This window comes from Lynx rufus, unplaced genomic scaffold (genome assembly GCF_022079265.1).
Source record: "Lynx rufus isolate CCGP_SWC_20201006 ecotype Redwood Valley unplaced genomic scaffold, mLynRuf1.p SCAF_6, whole genome shotgun sequence".
Taxonomy (NCBI): Eukaryota; Metazoa; Chordata; class Mammalia; order Carnivora; family Felidae; genus Lynx; species Lynx rufus.
In genome coordinates, this window is record NW_025814878.1 from 115,817,594 (window position 1) to 115,835,763 (window position 18,170).

The 18,170-nt window shown below is 53.8% G+C and overlaps 4 protein-coding genes across 10 annotated transcripts; 3 read left to right on the forward strand and 1 right to left on the reverse strand.

The window, feature by feature from the left end:
* Positions 1–1,075: 1,075 nt before the first annotated feature.
* On the forward strand, positions 1,076–6,236 carry CLIC1 (chloride intracellular channel 1). The gene is made up of 6 exons (XM_047101466.1): positions 1,076–1,281; positions 3,315–3,424; positions 3,642–3,767; positions 3,927–4,033; positions 4,652–4,833; positions 5,840–6,236. Exons 1-6 carry the CDS (start codon positions 1,243–1,245, stop codon positions 5,999–6,001), a joined length of 726 nt encoding a protein of 241 aa, XP_046957422.1. The 5' UTR covers positions 1,076–1,242; the 3' UTR covers positions 6,002–6,236.
* A 98-nt stretch (positions 6,237–6,334) lies between these two features.
* DDAH2 (dimethylarginine dimethylaminohydrolase 2) lies at positions 6,335–9,807 on the forward strand. Of its 2 annotated transcripts, XM_047101465.1 has the most exons (7): positions 6,335–6,778; positions 7,610–7,972; positions 8,084–8,183; positions 8,307–8,380; positions 8,543–8,662; positions 9,146–9,295; positions 9,485–9,807. In XM_047101465.1, the coding sequence occupies exons 2-7, from the start codon at positions 7,676–7,678 to the stop codon at positions 9,599–9,601; spliced, it is 858 nt and encodes a 285-aa protein (XP_046957421.1). In that variant the 5' UTR covers positions 6,335–6,778; positions 7,610–7,675; the 3' UTR covers positions 9,602–9,807. The 2 variants fall into 2 exon arrangements, with proteins under 2 accessions (XP_046957421.1, XP_046957419.1); XM_047101463.1 differs by having other exon boundaries at positions 6,335–7,972.
* A 320-nt stretch (positions 9,808–10,127) lies between these two features.
* MPIG6B (megakaryocyte and platelet inhibitory receptor G6b) lies at positions 10,128–13,369 on the reverse strand. Of its 6 annotated transcripts, none has more exons than XM_047101468.1 (6): positions 13,259–13,369; positions 12,708–13,055; positions 12,460–12,550; positions 12,090–12,094; positions 11,876–11,952; positions 10,128–11,765 (listed from the first exon to the last, which is right to left on the reverse strand). In XM_047101468.1, the coding sequence occupies exons 1-6, from the start codon at positions 13,317–13,319 to the stop codon at positions 11,661–11,663; spliced, it is 687 nt and encodes a 228-aa protein (XP_046957424.1). In that variant the 5' UTR covers positions 13,320–13,369; the 3' UTR covers positions 10,128–11,660. The 6 variants fall into 6 exon arrangements, with proteins under 6 accessions (XP_046957424.1, XP_046957423.1, XP_046957428.1 ...); XM_047101467.1 differs by having other exon boundaries at positions 12,090–12,130; XM_047101469.1 differs by having other exon boundaries at positions 11,695–11,765; positions 11,876–11,971; positions 12,090–12,130.
* A 1,490-nt stretch (positions 13,370–14,859) lies between these two features.
* On the forward strand, positions 14,860–17,295 carry LY6G6C (lymphocyte antigen 6 family member G6C). Its single transcript, XM_047101240.1, has 3 exons — positions 14,860–14,911; positions 16,375–16,485; positions 16,960–17,295. Exons 1-3 carry the CDS (start codon positions 14,860–14,862, stop codon positions 17,172–17,174), a joined length of 378 nt encoding a protein of 125 aa, XP_046957196.1. The 3' UTR covers positions 17,175–17,295.
* The last annotated feature ends 875 nt before the right edge of the window (positions 17,296–18,170 follow it).

The following is an 18,170-nucleotide window of genomic DNA, read 5'->3' on the forward strand; positions in this document are numbered from 1 at the left end:
CCTTTCTTTAAGTGTCAAGGCCTGTTTTGCTCCTACATGCTTGCACTCCACCATGTTTTTCTCGAACTGTAGGTCTCTTGTGAGCAAGTGGTGAGGAAGAAAGACAAGGTATGGTAGGGTAGGAGGGAGATTCAGGATATGGAAGCTGGAATATATCCAGTTTGGAGGATGTATTATTAAGCCATTTTTCAGCAGATCATAAAGAGTTTGACAGAACCTCGAAAATCAAGCTACTCTTCCTCTGCCTCCCTACTTATTTGTGTCCCCAAGGACTCCACTTACATTATTCCATCTGATCTTTGCTTTTTTTCTTCCATAATAGGACCAGCTACCATCCCCTCCAGGATCAGTGCAGCTCTATTCTGTGGCCATAAAAATCCCACCCTTCCCCGCTTCTCCCATCTTCAATCAATCAGTCAGAGAAGGACAAGGGGCACAGGAAGGGGCCCAGAAATGGGGGCAGAAGTGGAAGTATTAAAGCTGACCAGGCTACTGAGGAGGAGCAGACCTCCCCCAGTGATGAGGCCCGTTGGCTCAGCTTCTTGTTTCCCTAGCACAAGGCCTGGTTGTCTCCCTTCCCATCCCCTGCCCTACCTTTCACCACTCTCTTCCCCCAATCTCAGTGTCCATTTCCAGGTCCCTGTCCTCCTGGAGTCTGGAAGGAATATGGAAAAAGGAATAAACGACCACCTTCACATTCTAAAATTCCCTCCCTAGACCCTCATGGGCTTGACCAAGCTGCTGATGTTTCTCGTGTGAGGGAGGAGTGCGAGTGTCCTCTGATTAATGCAGCAGGGAAACTGAGGCAGGAAAAAAAATCCTGTGTTCAAAGAGACTGTCGGAGAAACGAGGAGGTTCCCAGGATTCCCTCTCTTTAACACCCCCATCCCTTATCCTCGAAGAGACCTGAGGATCTCCCCTCTGGACCTACTCCCTAGATCGTCGAGTCCCGCCCCCTCCAGTCCCCTCCCCAGGTTCAGGGCGGGGCGGGCCCGGCCCGTGAGTCAGCTGCTCCCCGATCTAGCCCGGGAGGGGATAGAGCTGGAGGAGCGGGGTGCGGGGTACGTTGGGCTGGTGGGGAGGTCGCGTCTCGTGTAAGCGGGTCTGATCCGGCTTGTGCTGCGCCGAAGGGACAGCCCTAGGTCTGGGGGTAGAGAATCCCTGCCTGTGAGACCCGCCTTCCCTGGCCCGGGCCCCTCCCAGTTCCCCAGCGCCGACCGCTTCCTGGTCCCCGTCGCAACTATGGCTGAAGAACAACCGCAGGTCGAATTGTTCGTGAAGGTAGGAACACCTCCCTCCTAGGCCAGCTTCCCAATTCCTGGAAGGCAACTCTCACCTTTACCCCGCTCCAGCCTTAACTCCCCAATCTCTTCCCTCCTTGACCCCCCTCCCCAACCCCACGTGCAATCTTTAGTGTGTGTGTGTGTGTGTGTGTGTTGGGGGGGGTGGCTTCGGAAAGGGAAGACAATTGTCGTGTGTGTGTTTGTGTGGGGGGGGTGGTAATGAGAATTCTATGCCCAATCCTGAAAAGTTTGTAGAAGTTTCCAGCAGCCTTAGGAGGGTTCCCAGGAGTTGAGAATATTGACGAGGCTGGGGGAAGGGTCGGATAGGAAAGACTGGGGGAGAATGGTGCAGTGGGACCCAACAGGGTTTGGAGGGTCAGAGGGAAATATCAGGACAGGTGGTCCTATGAGAAGACCAGAGTGAGGAGTGTCTTGGGGGGAGACTTGGAGAAATGTGCAAGTGTGTGTGTGTGTGGCAAGGTAGGTTTCAAGGGAGAGGGTGTGGTAAGGGAGGCCGAGAGGGGATCCATGGGGAAGGACTGGTAGGTGGAAGGAAGTGAGAGAGTGGAAGTGGAGTTATAGCAGCGGGGCTGGAGATGGGGTGGGTCCGGAAGGGTACCAGGGACTTGTAGAAGCCAGAAAAAAGGAGGTTGCTAGATGCGAGTTTAGCTGGGGCTCCCACAAGGATAGGTGGAGAGAGGTATCAGAAGGAGGGGGAAGCCTGGGTTAGGGCATTCATGGTTTGGGGGTTTTAGAAATAGGAGAAAAAGAGTCGCCCAACTCTCTCCTCTCTCTGTGGGTGTGGATGAAGAGCGGTGGTCCTTTGGCCTTTGAGAATATGAAAACACAGACCGCAGACTCCACCGTTGCTGTTCTGCTCCCCTCCCCACTCCAGGGCATTCTTACCCAATTCTGGACCTCATCTCTGCACCTCCCTCTCCATCTGTGTCTCCTTGTTTTCACATTCTCCCCACCCTTCACTTTCCTGCCGCCTTTCTCTCCACTTCCCCCTCTTTGTTCGTCCTTCTTTGTGTGTCCTGCCGCTTTCCCCCTTCTTTATGCTTGGGGCTTCTCGGGAAGCCATTCCCTCTCCCTGTGCCCAGCCGTGCCTGGGCCCGCCCCCCTTAGGTGTGGTCCCCACCTCACTCATACTCGCCTCAAGGGCTATTTTTATTCCTGGGTGAGGCTGCTCTACAGAGCCCTGGGTCCTGTGTGAGGACAGTTATCTGCAGCTACGGGCCATGTGCTGGGAGATCCCGCAAGTAGTGTGTGGGGAAGAGGGAGGTGGCCCTCCGCTGCCCAGGCCTCAGCCTCACAGGTCCCTGCCCCCACTCCTTGCCAGGAAGGAAGCTGCTAATGCCGGAGACACAGTGAGATGAATCACCCTCAGCCTAGGGGGAGGTCCCTTGGGGGATGAGGTCACCACTTGCCAATTAGAGGGCAGCCCCCCTCTGCAAAGCCCTCTACATCTTTAGGGTGAGGCTCTGGGCCCCTTGACTCCCCTACCTGGCTGCCAGAAACAGCTTGGTGGAGACATAAAGAACCAGAACCCTGGCTTCCAAACCCTGCTGCACCTTGCCAATCTGCAGACTCTACTCCGTTCAGGAATCCAGGAATCCAGGCCTCTAACCTACCAAGTCCCTCTCTATGGATGTGAGGATTAAATAAGTGTTTGTATGTAAAGTGCTGAGAATAGCATATAGAAAACTGCATTACTGTTTAGTCTTCCCTCTCTATGGTCCAGATCCTCCAAGTTCTCCAAAACCCCATCCCTCTGCCTCATTCCCACCTGTCTTGACCCCTCTGGGGAACCAGAAGTTGCCCTTTGCAGAAAATGTTCCCAGTGATCTGCGCTAGGTTTGCTCTACCTCCAGAGTGGAGAGCCCACTTCTTGGGGGAGCTTTAACTGGTGAGACTGAATGTTATGACGAGGCAGAAAACAGCTAGATCTGGGAGTAGTAGGTTCAGAGAATGGCCTGGGGTTGGGTGGGGTGTACCAGGCCTAACTTTGGGGTGGGGGTTGCTTTTCAGGCTGGCAGTGATGGGGCCAAGATTGGGAACTGCCCCTTCTCCCAGAGACTGTTCATGGTACTCTGGCTCAAAGGAGTCACCTTCAACGTCACCACTGTTGACACCAAGAGGTGGGCCAGTTTCTGTTCCTCTAAACACCCCTGGTGCACACATCTGTGCACACATATATGCACACACATACACTCACCTAATCCTAGCCCTTCATCCTGCACCTTTTCCCCCCCTCCCTCTACCCAGAGCTCCTTTTTCTTCCCACATCCCTCCATCTCCCCTTTCTGGTTCTCCCTGACCCCCTTTTCCTGTCCTGATGCCTGGCCTCTTCTCCAGGCGGACTGAGACAGTACAGAAGCTGTGCCCAGGAGGGCAGCTCCCATTCCTGCTGTATGGCACCGAAGTGCACACAGACACCAACAAGATTGAGGAGTTTCTGGAGGCCGTGCTGTGCCCTCCCAGGTATAAGGGCACTTGGAAAGGAGGGAGTGGGTAATTGGGAGACTCTAGGAAAAAGAGGTGTTGAAGAAATGGAAAATGGGAATGGTGATGGGCTAGAGCAGGGGAGCTGAGGCTCCTTCCCGGAAGATATCTTATCCTGTTTCTTCCATTGGCTTTCAGGTACCCCAAGTTGGCAGCTCTGAACCCTGAATCCAACACGGCTGGGCTGGACATATTTGCCAAATTTTCTGCTTACATCAAGAATTCCAACCCAGCACTCAATGACAGTGAGTTTCAAGGGTTGGAGGCCAGGGTCCTAGGAGTAATGGAGAAGATCTGGGGATTGGGAAACATTAGGAGCACCTGGAAATTCAGCTGTCAGGGAAATGGAGCAGATGTTGGCAAACCTTCACTGCCTCTCGCCCCAGCCACCTTACTTTTACTTAAGCCCCATATTTCTTCGTATTTATGATGGCTGTGACTTTAAGCTTCTCTCATTTCTTACCTAGTCTCTCCAGCCCCACTGGGGACATTAGTTGGGTTAGCTGCTGGTCTGTTTTCTGGAAGAATAGGTTGTGCTTAAGAACAGTAACTCTAGATCCAGACTACCTGAGTACAAACACTACTAGCTGTGTGACTTTGAGCAATTCATTTAATTTCTCTGTAAATCCATTTCCAGATCTATAAAATGAGGATAACAATACCTATTTCATGGGTTGATGTGAGAATTAGATGAGTTGTTGTGTGTAAAGTGCTTAGAATAACACATGGAAAACTACGTTCGTGTTAGGTATTATTCTCTTGGTCTGGGCTCACCATTAGTATTCATTCACCCTCCACTCCCTAGGTCCTCCCGGACTATGTTGATCTTTTGATGTTCTTACCAATTCCCCTTTCTTGCACAGATCTGGAGAAGGGGCTCCTGAAAGCCCTGAAAGTTTTAGACAATTACTTGACATCCCCTCTCCCCGAAGAAGTGGATGAGACCAGTGCTGAGGATGAGGGTATCTCTCAGAGGAAGTTTCTGGATGGCAATGAGCTCACTCTGGCTGACTGCAACCTGTTGCCAAAGCTCCACATAGTGCAGGTGGGTGGTCATTGTAGGAGTAGAAGGTGGCCACTGGATGGCTCTTTAAGAAGCTCCCACACAGGTTTCCCATGACAACCACTCCTAAGGTGGTTTCTTTCTTGGGATGGTTTCTGTGGATTGCTACCAATAGCAGGTACTACCCCATTCCTTTTCGGCAGCCATTGCTGCAGACCAGGGCTTGAGAGAATTACATTCCGTGACATAGGCTGTGGGTGCAGCAGATTGGCCGAGAGTAACATATCCCAGTATTGCTATCAAGAGTGTTCTTCCTATCTCTGTCACTGCCAAATCCCCAGATAAGACAAAGCAGGCTTTTCCTAAAATCAGAGCTTTAACTCTTTTTATAGCATCAGTCTCCACTTCCTCTTGTGATGAAAGATGAAAACTGCCGGTTCCCATGTTTTTGTCTTAGCCTCAAAGCTATGGTTTAGTTTGTGAAACATGGGCCTAATGTCAGTCTGCTACAGACCTCTGTATTGAAAACTGTGTACTGGACGCTGAAAGACACAAAGATGTACAATGATTGGTTCTTGATCTCAAAGGATTTGAAATCTAGCTGGGAAGATAAAGCATTCACATGAAAGGGAATTAATAATACATGATAAAAGCCAAATGAAAAATAGGGACAAAAGTTATTGTGGAAATTCAAGAGGAGAATTTTATGATTTGTGAATTATATCTCAATATAATCAAGGAGAGAAGTGGCAGCATGGAATGGGGTGGTCTAAAAAGGAACAGGTTATAAATGACCAGGATTTCAGTAAATGGAGAGGAAGGGTGAAGACAGTAGGAGAAAGCGAGGAGTTAGAAAGCCCATTGGAGAAAATGATTCATATGGGAGATAAGAATTACAGGAAGAGAAGCCAGATAGTAGAGGTTCTTGAATGCCTGGACAGGAAGGCTAGATTTTATCATGTAAGCCTTGGGAGAAGGGAAAGACCAAGAGCCATTGTGGCTTCCCCTGAGGCTAACATGTTGGTCCTTCTCCTCTCTGCACCCCCAGGTGGTATGTAAGAAGTACAGGGGATTCTCCATCCCAGAGGTGTTCCGCGGAGTGCATCGATACTTGCGCAATGCCTATGCTCGGGAAGAGTTTGCCTCCACCTGTCCAGATGATGAGGAGATCGAGCTGGCTTACGAGCAAGTGGCCAAGGCCCTCAAATAAGCCCTTCCTGGGGCTCTGTGCCCCCCCTCTATTTTCTCCACAAAGGCACCAGGTGGTTTCCACGTGGCTACCCAATGGACACACTCCAAAATAGCCAGTGGGCAGAGAATCCTGGAGCACTTATGTAGGGCTGACTGGGGGGCTGAGGGGAAAGATGGGGAATCTAGGTAAGATTTTTATTGTGTGGGGGTGTGGGTAGGACAATGTATTTCAGTAATAAAATACAGAATGAAAATGTAGTGTCGTTTTGCACAAAGGGGGCTGCAGTGTGGGTAACACAGAATGAAAGGTGGGTCAGTGACCTTGAGCTCAGGGCAGAAGCCAGGAATTTAGAAGAGGGGTATTTGTGGTCAGGCTTCCATTTTTCGTGCCGGTCCACCATAACGCTGTCTTGCGGTCCATGTCGTATTTGCTGCCCAGCCGACAGGGCCCTCCATATCTGGGTGGGCCTGGGCAGCACTCACGGGGCGGGGCCGAGTTCGGAGAAGGGGAGCGCAGTCCCTGTGGAGCGGGCGCGGCGTAGCAGGGCGGAATGGGCGTGGCCTCGAGGAGCCCCGCCCCGTCCCGCTTAGACAATGCCCCGGAGCCGCCAGACAGTCGCGCCCCCGCCCCACCGTAGTTCTTGAGCTCGCCTTACCCAGGGACCCTTCAAAAGCCAAGAGCTCCAGCCCCCGAGGCTTGAAGACTAGGACTCCCTTCTCTAACCAACTCTGTCCTCAGGGGGGTGGGGCCCCAGCCAAGAACACAAGAGCGCTGGAGTCTGGGTGGCCGCTAGAGGTAAGTCTAGGGGTTGGAGATGTCCCCCGGACCGTGTGCGGGCCAGAGTTTGAGGTTGCCGGGCCCGTGCCCGATACCCGACAGAGTGCAGGAGGCCGAAATTTGGGTGCGGAGCTGAGCTGGGTAGACTTTGGGGGAGATGGACGGGGAGACGGTCCTGGAGCCGGGAGTGGTGCCCGCTCCCTGGGACCACGCCCCCGGTTTCCCCGCCCCTTGGATTTCGTTTTAGACCTCTCCCAGTCCTCCGGGACTCGGTCTGGTTTCTACTGGGTCGTACTAGGGGTAGCAGGACCGGCAGGGGTGGAGAGAAGATATTTAACTCCTTAGGCTCTAATTCCTCCCTCGTTGCCCCTCTCTCCCTTTCTTGTTGGGCATTCAGGACTTCCATCTCCCAGGCCCTGACTATCTCCCCAGCTGTCTCCTGTCCCATAACCCCTTTGGGTCCCTTGCCTCACTTCGGGTCCCTATGGCAGCGAGCAGCTGAGGGTTAAGGGGGCGGGACCGTTGCATTTTTAGGGAGTGAGCGCATCCTAGCGGCTGCCAAGAGGGGCGCCTAGCAGGGACCTCGCGAAGCCCCCGAACAGGGGCAACAGGTGTTTTAGAGATTAGGGGTCCCGGTCTTGTTCCTCGGACTCCCTCCAAAGAAGCAGACCCCGAAGGGTGCGGGGTGGAATGGAGTTGGCGGGAGGGGAACGTCTGGAGGGGGTGGGGCGAAGTGGGAGGGGCGCCCGGAGATGGCAGAAGGAAGACCCGGGCGCTCTTAACCACCCCCTACGCCCTTCTGTGCATGTCTCTTTCTTTGCCCTCCTCCCTTTCTGTCTCTTCTCCCAGACAGGTGAAGTAAAAAGAGAAAACTAAGAAATCAGCGCGGCCGGAGGGGGAGACTGTGTGGATGGGATGGGGACGCCGGGGGAGGGGCTGGGCCGCTGCTCCCATGCCCTGATCCGGGGGGTCCCAGAGAGCCTGGCTTCGGGGGAGGGTGCGGGAGCTGGCCTCCCGGCTCTGGACCTGGCTAAAGCCCAGAGGGAGCACGGGGTACTGGGGGGTAAACTGAGGCAGCGATTGGGGCTGCAGCTGGTAGAACTGCCTCCTGAAGAGTCGCTGCCGCTGGGACCGCTTCTCGGTGACACAGCCGTGATCCAAGGGGACACGGCCCTAATCACGCGGCCCTGGAGCCCCGCCCGCAGGCCGGAGGTGAGCGCCAGGGTGCGGGTGGGTAAGAGGAGAGGGGTAGCTGGCCGTAGGGGGTTTTAAGAATTGCAGGTGGGAATGTCTCTGCCCCGCGCCCTCTTTTCCTGCCCTAAGGTCGATGGAGTCCGCAAAGCCCTTCAGGACCTTGGGCTCCGGATCGTGGAGATGGGAGATGAGAACGCGACGCTGGATGGCACTGATGTTCTCTTTACCGGTGAGGCTGAGGTGCCTGCATTCCTGGGCTTTGCACTGGGAAGCAGAGTTGAGAGTGGGCCATGTCGGGCCTTGTTTCCAACTCACTCTCGCTCTTAAACCCCCGCGGCCTCCCTGGGCTCAGGCCGGGAGTTTTTCGTAGGCCTCTCCAAGTGGACCAATCACCGAGGAGCTGAGATCGTGGCGGACACGTTTCGGGTGAGGAGCAGGACCAGCTTCGTGCTGGGGGAGCCAGGAGCTGATGGGGTAGGAAGGGCGCGGGGTGGGGCGCGGCGTAGGGAGGAGCCAAAAGCAGCTTGTGTTTTAGGGAATCCTCTCACTCCTCCCACTTCCCTGAATTCTTTCCCTTGTTGCCCCTAGGACTTCGCTGTCTCCACAGTGCCAGTCTCCAGCCCCTCCCACCTGCGCGGCCTCTGCGGCATGGGGGGACCCCGCACTGTGGTAGCGGGTAGCAGCGAAGCCGCCCAAAAGGCTGTCAGGGTGAGAGGCGGGGCAGGGGTGGGGCAGGTTGGGGTTAGGCCACAAAAGTGGGTGTGGCTCCCAGCCCTAGAGGCTGAAAGCAGGGAGGTTCAGAGAATTAACTCCAAACCCTGCCCTCATGGGGCGGACTATCTAGTGTGAAAACCTGTGAGAAAACAAGTTGTTATACTAGCAGGACAAGGACAGGGAACACAGCAGATTCACATCATCTTCCCGAGTTTCAAGTAACTCCCAAAAGATGGCAACTAAGTTATGACTTGAAGGATGCATGAAATTGACTGGGAGGGGCTGGAGAGGGGGAGAAGAGGGTTGGAGGTAGAAAGAAGTGCATGTGAGTATGAGGTGGAACAGAGGTAACTAAATCACTTAGAACACTGCCTGACACATACTAAGGGCTAAGTGCTTGCTAGCATTATTATACAGCAAATGTAACTGTGTCCTCAGCCCTCTGAGCTTCAGCACTTCCTCTTTCCTCTCCCTCAGGCGATGGCAGTGTTGACGGACCACCCCTATGCGTCCCTGACGCTCCCAGATGATGCAGCTGCTGACTGTCTCTTTCTGCGTCCTGGGTTGCCTGGTGTGCCCCCTTTTCTCCTGCACCGTGGAGGCGGGGACCTGCCTAATAGCCAGGAGGTGAGGGAAGGCAGCAGCTCCACCACTGCCACCAACCAGAGAAAGGGCTCTCAGGCCTTCTTAGTGGGAGGAAGAAGGGGTACCGTCTCTGGAAGCATGGGTGGTGCCACCCTGAGCTGGCTAGAAGAAGGGCCTGGCTGTGGCCTCAGGATCTTACTCCCCTCTCCTCACTTTATATCCTCCCTGCAGGCACTGCAGAAGCTCTCTGATGTCACGCTGGTACCTGTGTCCTGCTCAGAACTGGAGAAGGCAGGCGCTGGGCTCAGCTCCCTCTGCCTGGTGCTCAGCACACGCCCCCACAGCTGAGGGCCTGGCCTTGGGGTCCTGGCTGGCCAGGGGTAGGGCAGCATAGGGATTAGAAGGGGAAGGAGGCTTAGATAGAGGACAGTGAATAGGTAGTAGTGGGGAGAGGGCCCCAAGATGGCGGGGGGGAGGGCTTAGTGTGGGAAAAAGGGTAGAGTCCACTGGGTGAGTCATCTTCCTCAGAGATAATAAACAGAACCGACCTTTTAGACTGGGTTGTGGCTTGTGTCTTATTGGGGCAGAGGGGTAGGGGCAGGGCTGAAATCTGGGGTTAGTGCTGGGAAGGAGGCCTCCTTCATTCATCAAACCCTCATTAGGCACTTACTGACTCATTGCCCAGCCCTATCATAGGTGTTTGGGCACAAGATGGACAGGATAGAATTTCTATTGTGGGCAGCACATATGAGGGAGAGAAGAAAGAGTATGGGTGGATCACTCAATTTATCCAAATGTCAGATGATTGAGAAACTGGTAGATTATCAACCCACTCCTAGATGATAGAGAGGAAGAAGTGACACTTCCAGGGACATTCATTTTCATTCACTCATTTACTGAAGCTTAGCAGTAAAATTAAAAAGGGTCGGTCTCCTGATATCAGGGAACTCACAGTACATGAAATTGAAATACAGGTTGTGATGGAACAATTCACAGGATGTTGTTGCTTTGAGATAAATAAGGAGACTGCCTAAGGCATCAAGATGTACGCAGAGGTAGGCAAAGAGGGTCAGGAATGGCTTCCCAGGAAAGGCTACGTTTCAACTGAGGATAAAGAAGAATTAGCCAGGAAGGTGGTGGGGAGGAGGAGGAAGAGTGATCCAGGAAGAAGGACTTGCATTGCACAAAGGCATATTTGGAGGCTGGGGAGAATCTCTCCAAGGCTGGCACGTTGTGTGCATGTGGAGTGACAGGGACAAGCCTGGAGAGTAGGCAGAGTGCTGCAGCACCTTGTACCCAAAGCTAAGGCCCATGGCTCCAGAGCTGAAGGTTATGGAAAGAAATACTGCAGTTCTGGAATATAGGCCATGAGGAGTAGGTTACCATTTGGGGAGGACCCCTCTGGCTTGAGGGAGGAAGACAAGGGCAAGAGGATGAGGTGGGGCTATGGGTGACCAGGGAAGAAATGAGAGTACATTCGGATGGTAGCCCTGGGCGTGAAGAAGGGTAGGATTTCACAGTGACATTAAAATAGGACTTGGTTCATTCTGTGGGAGTGAGCGGAAGAAGGTCTGCATGACTCCCAGTTTCTGGCTTAGGCAACTGGGTTGATCAACAGAGAATGCAGAGAAGTATTAAGTGACAATGAGTTGGGTTTTGGATATGCTGTGTGCAAAATGCCTACGGCCAACCAGACAGAGATGTCTCAGGGATAGTTGGGAGATCCCATTCCCAGAAATGTGAGCTGGAGAGAGTTCTGAGTTGTTTGCAGAGGTGAGGGCTGAGAACTGGCTGCGGATGGCAGATTCCCAAAGAGAGGGAAGTCCGATAAAGAAAGGACAAACCTAGAATGGTGGGGAATACCATGGTGGTAGGGAGCAAGGAAAAAGAGTCCAAAAGGAAGATACCAGCATTAAAGAAAAACAGAGCTTAAAGAAGGGCGTGATCAAAGACCAAGCCAGATGAATGCTAAAAAATCTACTGGGTGTGGCCATCAGGACCTCACTGGCAACCTCATGGAGAGCAGATGAGCAGTGGGGGTGGAGTAAAGAAGAAAATATGGGTGTAGGCCCCTGGTTCAAAGAGCTGGACTGTGGAGGGAAGGGAAGAGTAGGACAACTATCTAGGAGTTGTTGATGTCTTAAGATAGGGAGACAGGGCTTGATCAGGTTTAGAAAGAGCACCAGTGGTGAAGGAGACAAGAAAGTTATGAGATGGGGTAGCTGAAGGAGCAAGATCAGTGGCAGAGATAGCCTGGAACCCAGGGCTCCTGATTCTCAGGCTAGTGCTCGATTCTATCCCATGGTGGATTCCTTTTCCAAGTGAGGAGCCAAGGAGGGGCCGAAAGTTGTGGAGAGCTGAGAAGCCCCAGCTTGCGAGGTTCGAGGTTTGGAATAAGGACTTCCCTTCAAACTACAACCGCATAGATGGTGGAGGCATCGGCAGGGACCACTGGGGTTAACCGGAGGGGCCTTCTGAGGGCCAGATGATCCAGGTCTGCATAGAGCAGGCTCTGAAAGGTGGGCAGGAAAGCAGAAGGGTCTCAGAGATCTGACTCCCTGGGGGATACAGGTTTTTCCTCGGCGATTCTGGCCAGCCCTCTTCCAATCCCCAGGCCCTTACCGGTTCCTGGTCCATGTCCCCTGTGATCTTAGGCTCCTCCTTTGCTGGCCTCTGGGTCTCGACTTTCACCAGTGGATCTATATGGGGGGGACAGAGCTGAAGAATTGAGAGAAAGTGACCAACTTGTCTGCTCCCAGGAAGGGCTCAGACTCAGGAGTTGAGAGATGGGAAGTGCGGGAGCAGTAGAAGAAAAATGAGGTGGAATTAGTCTCACCAAATCTGGGGAGTGGTTGAGGCGGGGGCGGGGGTGATCGCCTGTAACGGATGTGTAGGAGTCTTTGAGGGCCATCAGTTTTGTCTCTCGTTCTCCTCGGGACCAACAGCAACCCAGCAACTCGGAAGGGTCAGACCCACAAACAATTTGGGCTCCACTCCCACCGATAATTCCGCCCATGCTCTGATCCTCCTCCAGCTCTAGCTTCACCTACCAAGCCAGGGCTCCACACACCAGTCTGTGGCCTCGGCCCAAGTTGTGACCTCCCCCATTTTTCTCTAAACCACATGCCCCAGCTCTAGATCTAGCTAAAGTCTGCGAAGGTTCTAGTCCTGCCCTTCCCGCCTCAAGCCCCGCCCATTGTGCTCACCTGCGCCACCACCAGACCACGCCCAATGCCCCGAGTCCCAGCACTAGTCCAGCGCCCAGCAGTGGGATCAGGAGCTGGGGATACATGGACCCTGGGGAAACGGAGGAGGGGATGGCGGTGGATGCCGAGGTCAGGGGTGCGAGAACAGAGAACTAGCTCTCCAGGTCAAGAACGTCCAGCCAAGGCCTCTCTCCCTCCCCAGGGTCTGTGTTCGAGTTAAGCCCCCGTGCGCAAAGACCTGGACCTACCGTGGGCAGGCCCCGGAGCCCTGCAGTCAGCCCCGTCCCCTAGCACATGCAGCACAGTACGGCTCTCCTCCTCGCGGCGGCCCCTGCAGAAAAAGGTGCCTGAGTCCCCCGCGCTCAGGAGCAGCTCCAGCCGCCGGATACTAGGGTCCAGGGCACGTAGGCGACCAGCAAAGGGCTGGACGGGAGACACAGTGGGGGTCCCGCTGGATGAGGCCCACAGGATTGGGCGGCGTCCTTTGGACAGGCCCCTGCAGGCCGGGAAGCTAGGCGCCCAGGCCCAGCGGATGGGATGCGAGACCCCTACGCAGGAGAAATTCACCCGGTCTCCAGGGCGGCCGTCCAGTGAAGCTGGGTTTGGAGGGAGCAGTGGTTAGGGCAAGTCCACAGTTAGAGACGAATCCCACTCCCGTCTCCTCTCTCTCCCCTCTCCTCTGCTCTCCTGCGCTCCTCATCTTTCCACACACACCACCCTCCCCTCCCCCACCCCCGCGCCGCCCCCTGCCTCGGTCTTTCCTGGCACCTATCCCAACTTTCCTGGGGGCATGGCTTACCCCCGGGGTCTCCCTGGGCCCTCGCCAACAGCACAGGCAGCAGTTGCAGAACCAGGGCCATGACTGGGATGTGGTGGGGAGAGGAGGGAGTGGATCAGCAGGGGAGACCGGAGGGAAACCAAGGGGTTGGGGGTGGGAGGGGGGTCGCGGGTCTGGGCGCTCCGATAAAAGGAGGGCGGGGCTACCAGCTGCCGGGATCCCTCTGGGAGCCCTTCACAGCTCTCAAACAATACTCGGTTAAAAGTGGTGCTCGGGCTGGTTACAGAACACTTTCGCAAAACTTTAACTCCTACAGCTAGCAGGGGCCCAGAGCGTCCGGGCTGGCTGGCTGAGTTCAAATCCTGACTTCACGTGCGGGCAAGTCGCTTAACTTCTCTGGGCCTGTTCGCTCATCTGTACAACAGGGATAAAAGCGCCTACCTCATAGAGGATTGAGAAAGAAAAAGAGTAATACATGTAAAACACCTAGCACAATGGCTGACACATAGGAGCACTAAGTGCTCACCATTATTATTATTATTATTATTATTATTTCTATTCTTATTTTAGCTTCTACTTCACGTCTGTACCCACGCTGTCCCTCCCAGCCAGTGGTGCCCCACCCAGACTGGCAGGTTTTGATTTGAGAGACACTTTGGAGCAGGTGCACATGCCCCACACCCTGGACTTCATTGGCCTTCACTGAACTAGAACAACCCAGGCCAGACCAAGCCCTAGTTTAGCCAGGGCAAGTTCTGAGAACCTTCTAAGGGCCTGAGGCAGCACCTCCCTAGCAGGCAGCCCCAGCCTATGCCTCTGTTCTTGTGACATCATGGAAGCCCCTGGTGACATCGCAAACCCTTCATCCTTTGTCCTGTGGCTAAGCAGGGATTGGGAAGATCAAGTCAGGGCTGAATCAAGATTAAGTTGGCCTCTTCCATCCTTAATTTCTTTTTTCTTTTTTCTTTTAGAGAGAGAGCACACAAGCAGGGGAGAGGGGCAGAGGGAGAGAGAATTTTAGGCAGGCTCCATGCTCAGCAGTGGAGCCCAATGCGGGGCTCAGTCCCACAGACCCTGAGATCATGACCTGAAATCAAGAGTCAGATGCTCACCTGACTGAGCCACCCAAGAGCCTCTCCATCCTCAGTTTCTGCTCACCTGCCCCTACCAGTTCCCCCCAGGGACCCAAATTTGGCAGTTAATGTAGGCCACATCCCATTGTCCATTTCCCAGGAAGCAGCAGGCACCGCCACCACAGCCACTGTACTGTCACAGGGGCCTTTGGTGATGCCTCTTCAGAGGACTGGGCAGGCAGGGCTGTCAGCTGGGAACCAGGAGGGGTGTCTTGACCTGAAATCAAGAACCAAAATGGAGTTGGCCACTAGTTCACCTATCCTCCGCTACCTCTCTCTCCCATCCCCACTCCTTCACCCAGTTCTGCTTAGTACCTCCCCATCCCTGGTCAGCTGTGTGTAAATAGAGAAGGAGGGGCCACCAGAGGCAGGGAAGGGAGGGGACCATTGGGATTATAAATTCCAAAAAGGCCACTCAACTCCCAGAGCCGGATCCCTGAAAATCTACTGTCAGCTGCTGTACTTGCTACCATTCTCAGGATCCTCAACATGAAAGGTCTTCTGCTGCTCACCCTGTCTGCTCTGCTCTGCTGGGTCTCAGGTGAGCATCTAGGGGCCCCAAGGACTTCTACAGCTTGCCCCACCCACTGCCCTCCATTGCCCACTGCTCAGGATCCCAAGTGCCCCAACTGGTGGCTCAGTTCTCCTGTGCCTCCAGAACCAGGCTTCCCCAGGGTCTTTGCTCCATTTCTCAAGGATTCCTGGCTCCTTCACACTTCTCCCCACCTCCAAGACCTGCCAGGGCTCCAGGTTCCCTCTCCCCTACTCCACTACCAAACTCTCTGGGACCCAGCTTACTTCTTTCTCCTCTTACCATCTGCACTCAGCAGAGTCCTCCCAGAAATCTAGGCATCCAGTCTGGGACTTCTTGTGCATCCCACCCTCCCCATCTACTCCATCAGATTTTGTCCTCAGTCATTCTGAGAGGCAGTGGCCTTTTCTAGTGCACCCTTGGGCTTCCCTGGGGAGCATACCCCCAGGGATACAAGCCTTCTGGAGGGTCCCAGGGATCTCTTAGAATCTCCTGGGAAACTGGGGAGATATCCCAGCCTCCTAGGGAGGGAATGCCAAGGCTGCTCACGCCCAGGGTGAAATGGATTTGTTGCACAGAGGTGCAGTCACAGGACCCCTCTACTCTTGGACTGAACCCCTCCTTCGCCACACTTGGCTCACCCAAACCTGCAATTAGCTGAGGTGGGAACTTGGAGGGTGACACTTTCTGCTTCCATTCTCTCCCTTTTGGTAAGGTGCTCAGGTGGAATCTGATGATCTGGTTCCCAGATATTTTTCTTTTCTTCCTCAAAGCCGCCAGGATGACAGGATCCCACACTTACGGCGGTCCCAGGTGGTGAGAGTAAATTGCTAAAGCTGACCACAGGGGCACCTGGGTGGCTCAGTCAGTTAAGCGTCCAACTCTTGGTTTGGCTCAGGTCATGATCTCACCGTGAGTTCGAGCCCCGCATTTGGCTCTACGCTGACAGCGCAGCCTCTCTCAAAAATAAATGAGCTTAAAAAAATTAAAAAAAAAAAAAAAAAAAAAGCTGGCCTTAGGTGGCTTTCTTGCCAGCCTCAAGTTACAAGCCATTTATGCAAGTGCTGCAACCATCATTCTTATTTGTAATATTTCTTCCAATTTCAAGTCTCCATCTGTGACGTCTTCTGAATTCCTTTATCTTTTCCCCCACTTCCTCCATTCCTTGCCCACGGTATTCTCACATTCCATCTATCCCCAGCCCTGTGTTTTTGTTGGTAGCTCTACCCCTCTTGACTCATTCCCCATGGGGTGGGGTGAAGGACAGTGTTTAGTGTGTGGGCATTCACAGAGCAGTGCTCCACCCTCCCCTACCTCCACTGTTGCTGCTTTACTCACCTCCTCTGTCACTACCAAACCAAACAGGTTAGAACACCTACTTGATTGGCTCTTCTCCACCCTACCCCACAGCTCTGCTGGTCCCCAGGTGAGTCAGACACCCCATCATCTCAGCCTGACTTGTGTCTTCCCAGCTGACATTCGCTGTCACTCCTGCTACAAGGTCCCTGTGCTGGGCTGTGTGGACCGGCAGTCCTGCCGCCTAGAACCAGGACAACAGTGCCTGACAACAAATGTGTACCTCGGTAACATCCCCCTCTTTAGTGGGGAGAGGGGACCGGTGGGAGACTCTATTGGTGAGGGCTGAGGCCCAACTGTAGCTCAGACTGAGGTGGAACAGACAATCACAGGAATGATGATATTTGGCCAAGGGTTCTTAGGTACCAGGTACCATTCTCTGACTTTACATGGATTGTTTGAGTTCATGTTCAAGAATCCTATGATGTGGGTGCTCTCATTACACTGAGGAGACAGCCTCAGAAAGAGACACTGACAAGTCCAAGGCCTCACAGCCAACAAGTGATAGGACCGAGACTGGGGTGAGGGGGTGGGGGAAGGAAGTGAAGGAGGACAGTCAGACTTACTGAGAAGAGATAAAGAGGGGAGGGCCAGGGGCAGAGTAGGGAAGGAAGCCTGGGTGGGTGCATGGGGAGGGGAGGTGGGCACAGGCATGCCAGGTGCCCATCCTAGCTGACCCCACTGTCCACTCCTACCCTCAGGTAAGATGTGGGTTTTCTCCAACCTTCGATGTGGCACACCCGAAGAGCCTTGTCGGGAGACCTTCAACCAAACCAACCACAAGCTGGGTCTGACCTATAACACTACCTGCTGCAGCAAGGACAACTGTAACAGCCCAGCCCCTCGACCCACCCCAGCCCTGGCCCTTGTCCTCCTGACCTCTTTGGCTGGCCTTGGCCTCTGGCTGCTGCACTGAGACTCACTCCATAGCTGCCCCTCCTCCCACTTGCCTTAACTTGAGCTGAGCCCTGTGTCTCTGTGTCCCCCGGCTCCCTACAATGGCCTCTCCTTAGCTCCCTTTGCTCAGAAAAACATTTCTCCAGACTCTTCACATTTCTTTAATTAGACAATGGTTTCTCTACCCATCCTGCCACTTTACATCCTCCACTCTGCTTCTCCTGAGTCCCTGCCCATATCCCTCTAGACCATTCCAAATCTTCCCCAATAGAGCTCCTCACTCTATTTTTCCTCCTGCACTCTACCGTGCCCTACTCCGGGAGCGATGGGGACCTGGGCCTGAAATTGTCTTCTGTCCTGTCCCCAGCGAAGGCTCCTAGGAAGGAACTGATGACCTCACTGTCTGGGGTTGATTCCCCAAACCCTGGCCCCCATACATACCCCATTCCCATGATCACCTCTTTCCATTTTGTGTAATAAATGTCTATGTCTGATAAATTGTGTGTTTATTGTCAACAGACCTCTTGTCAGAGTCCCCCTCTCGGGAAATGATGTTTTCAGCTCCCTCCCTCCCCCAAGAATCCTTCAGGGGTTTCCCTGAGAGGCTGGGCTGGGGCAAATAGAGAAATGGGTTTTTCAATCCTCTATCCTTCCTTCCTGTGCCTGAGGTTGGCACACAGGTCTCAGTGTTTGGAGCGACAATTCTTATCCCAAATTTAGGCCACACCTCTGGTGTACTGCCAAGAAGGAGGTGCAGCCTGGCTTCAGGGCTCACCAAAAAGGGTAGGAGAGTTGCATGGGGATGGAATCCAGGACCCTCTTAACAGGCCTCAGTCCCTCAGGTTAGAGTCAAGGGCCTCACCTGGCCAGGCTACTAAGCAGGGCATCAAGCAACCCTCCTAGCATGGTGCTTACATTTCCTTTCTCAATCCTATAGAGTCACGTTGGGAACCAAGTGGCAAATGGGAGAAAGGGGAACAAACCCAAACAGTTTCTTTGATTTCTGATGACCCCA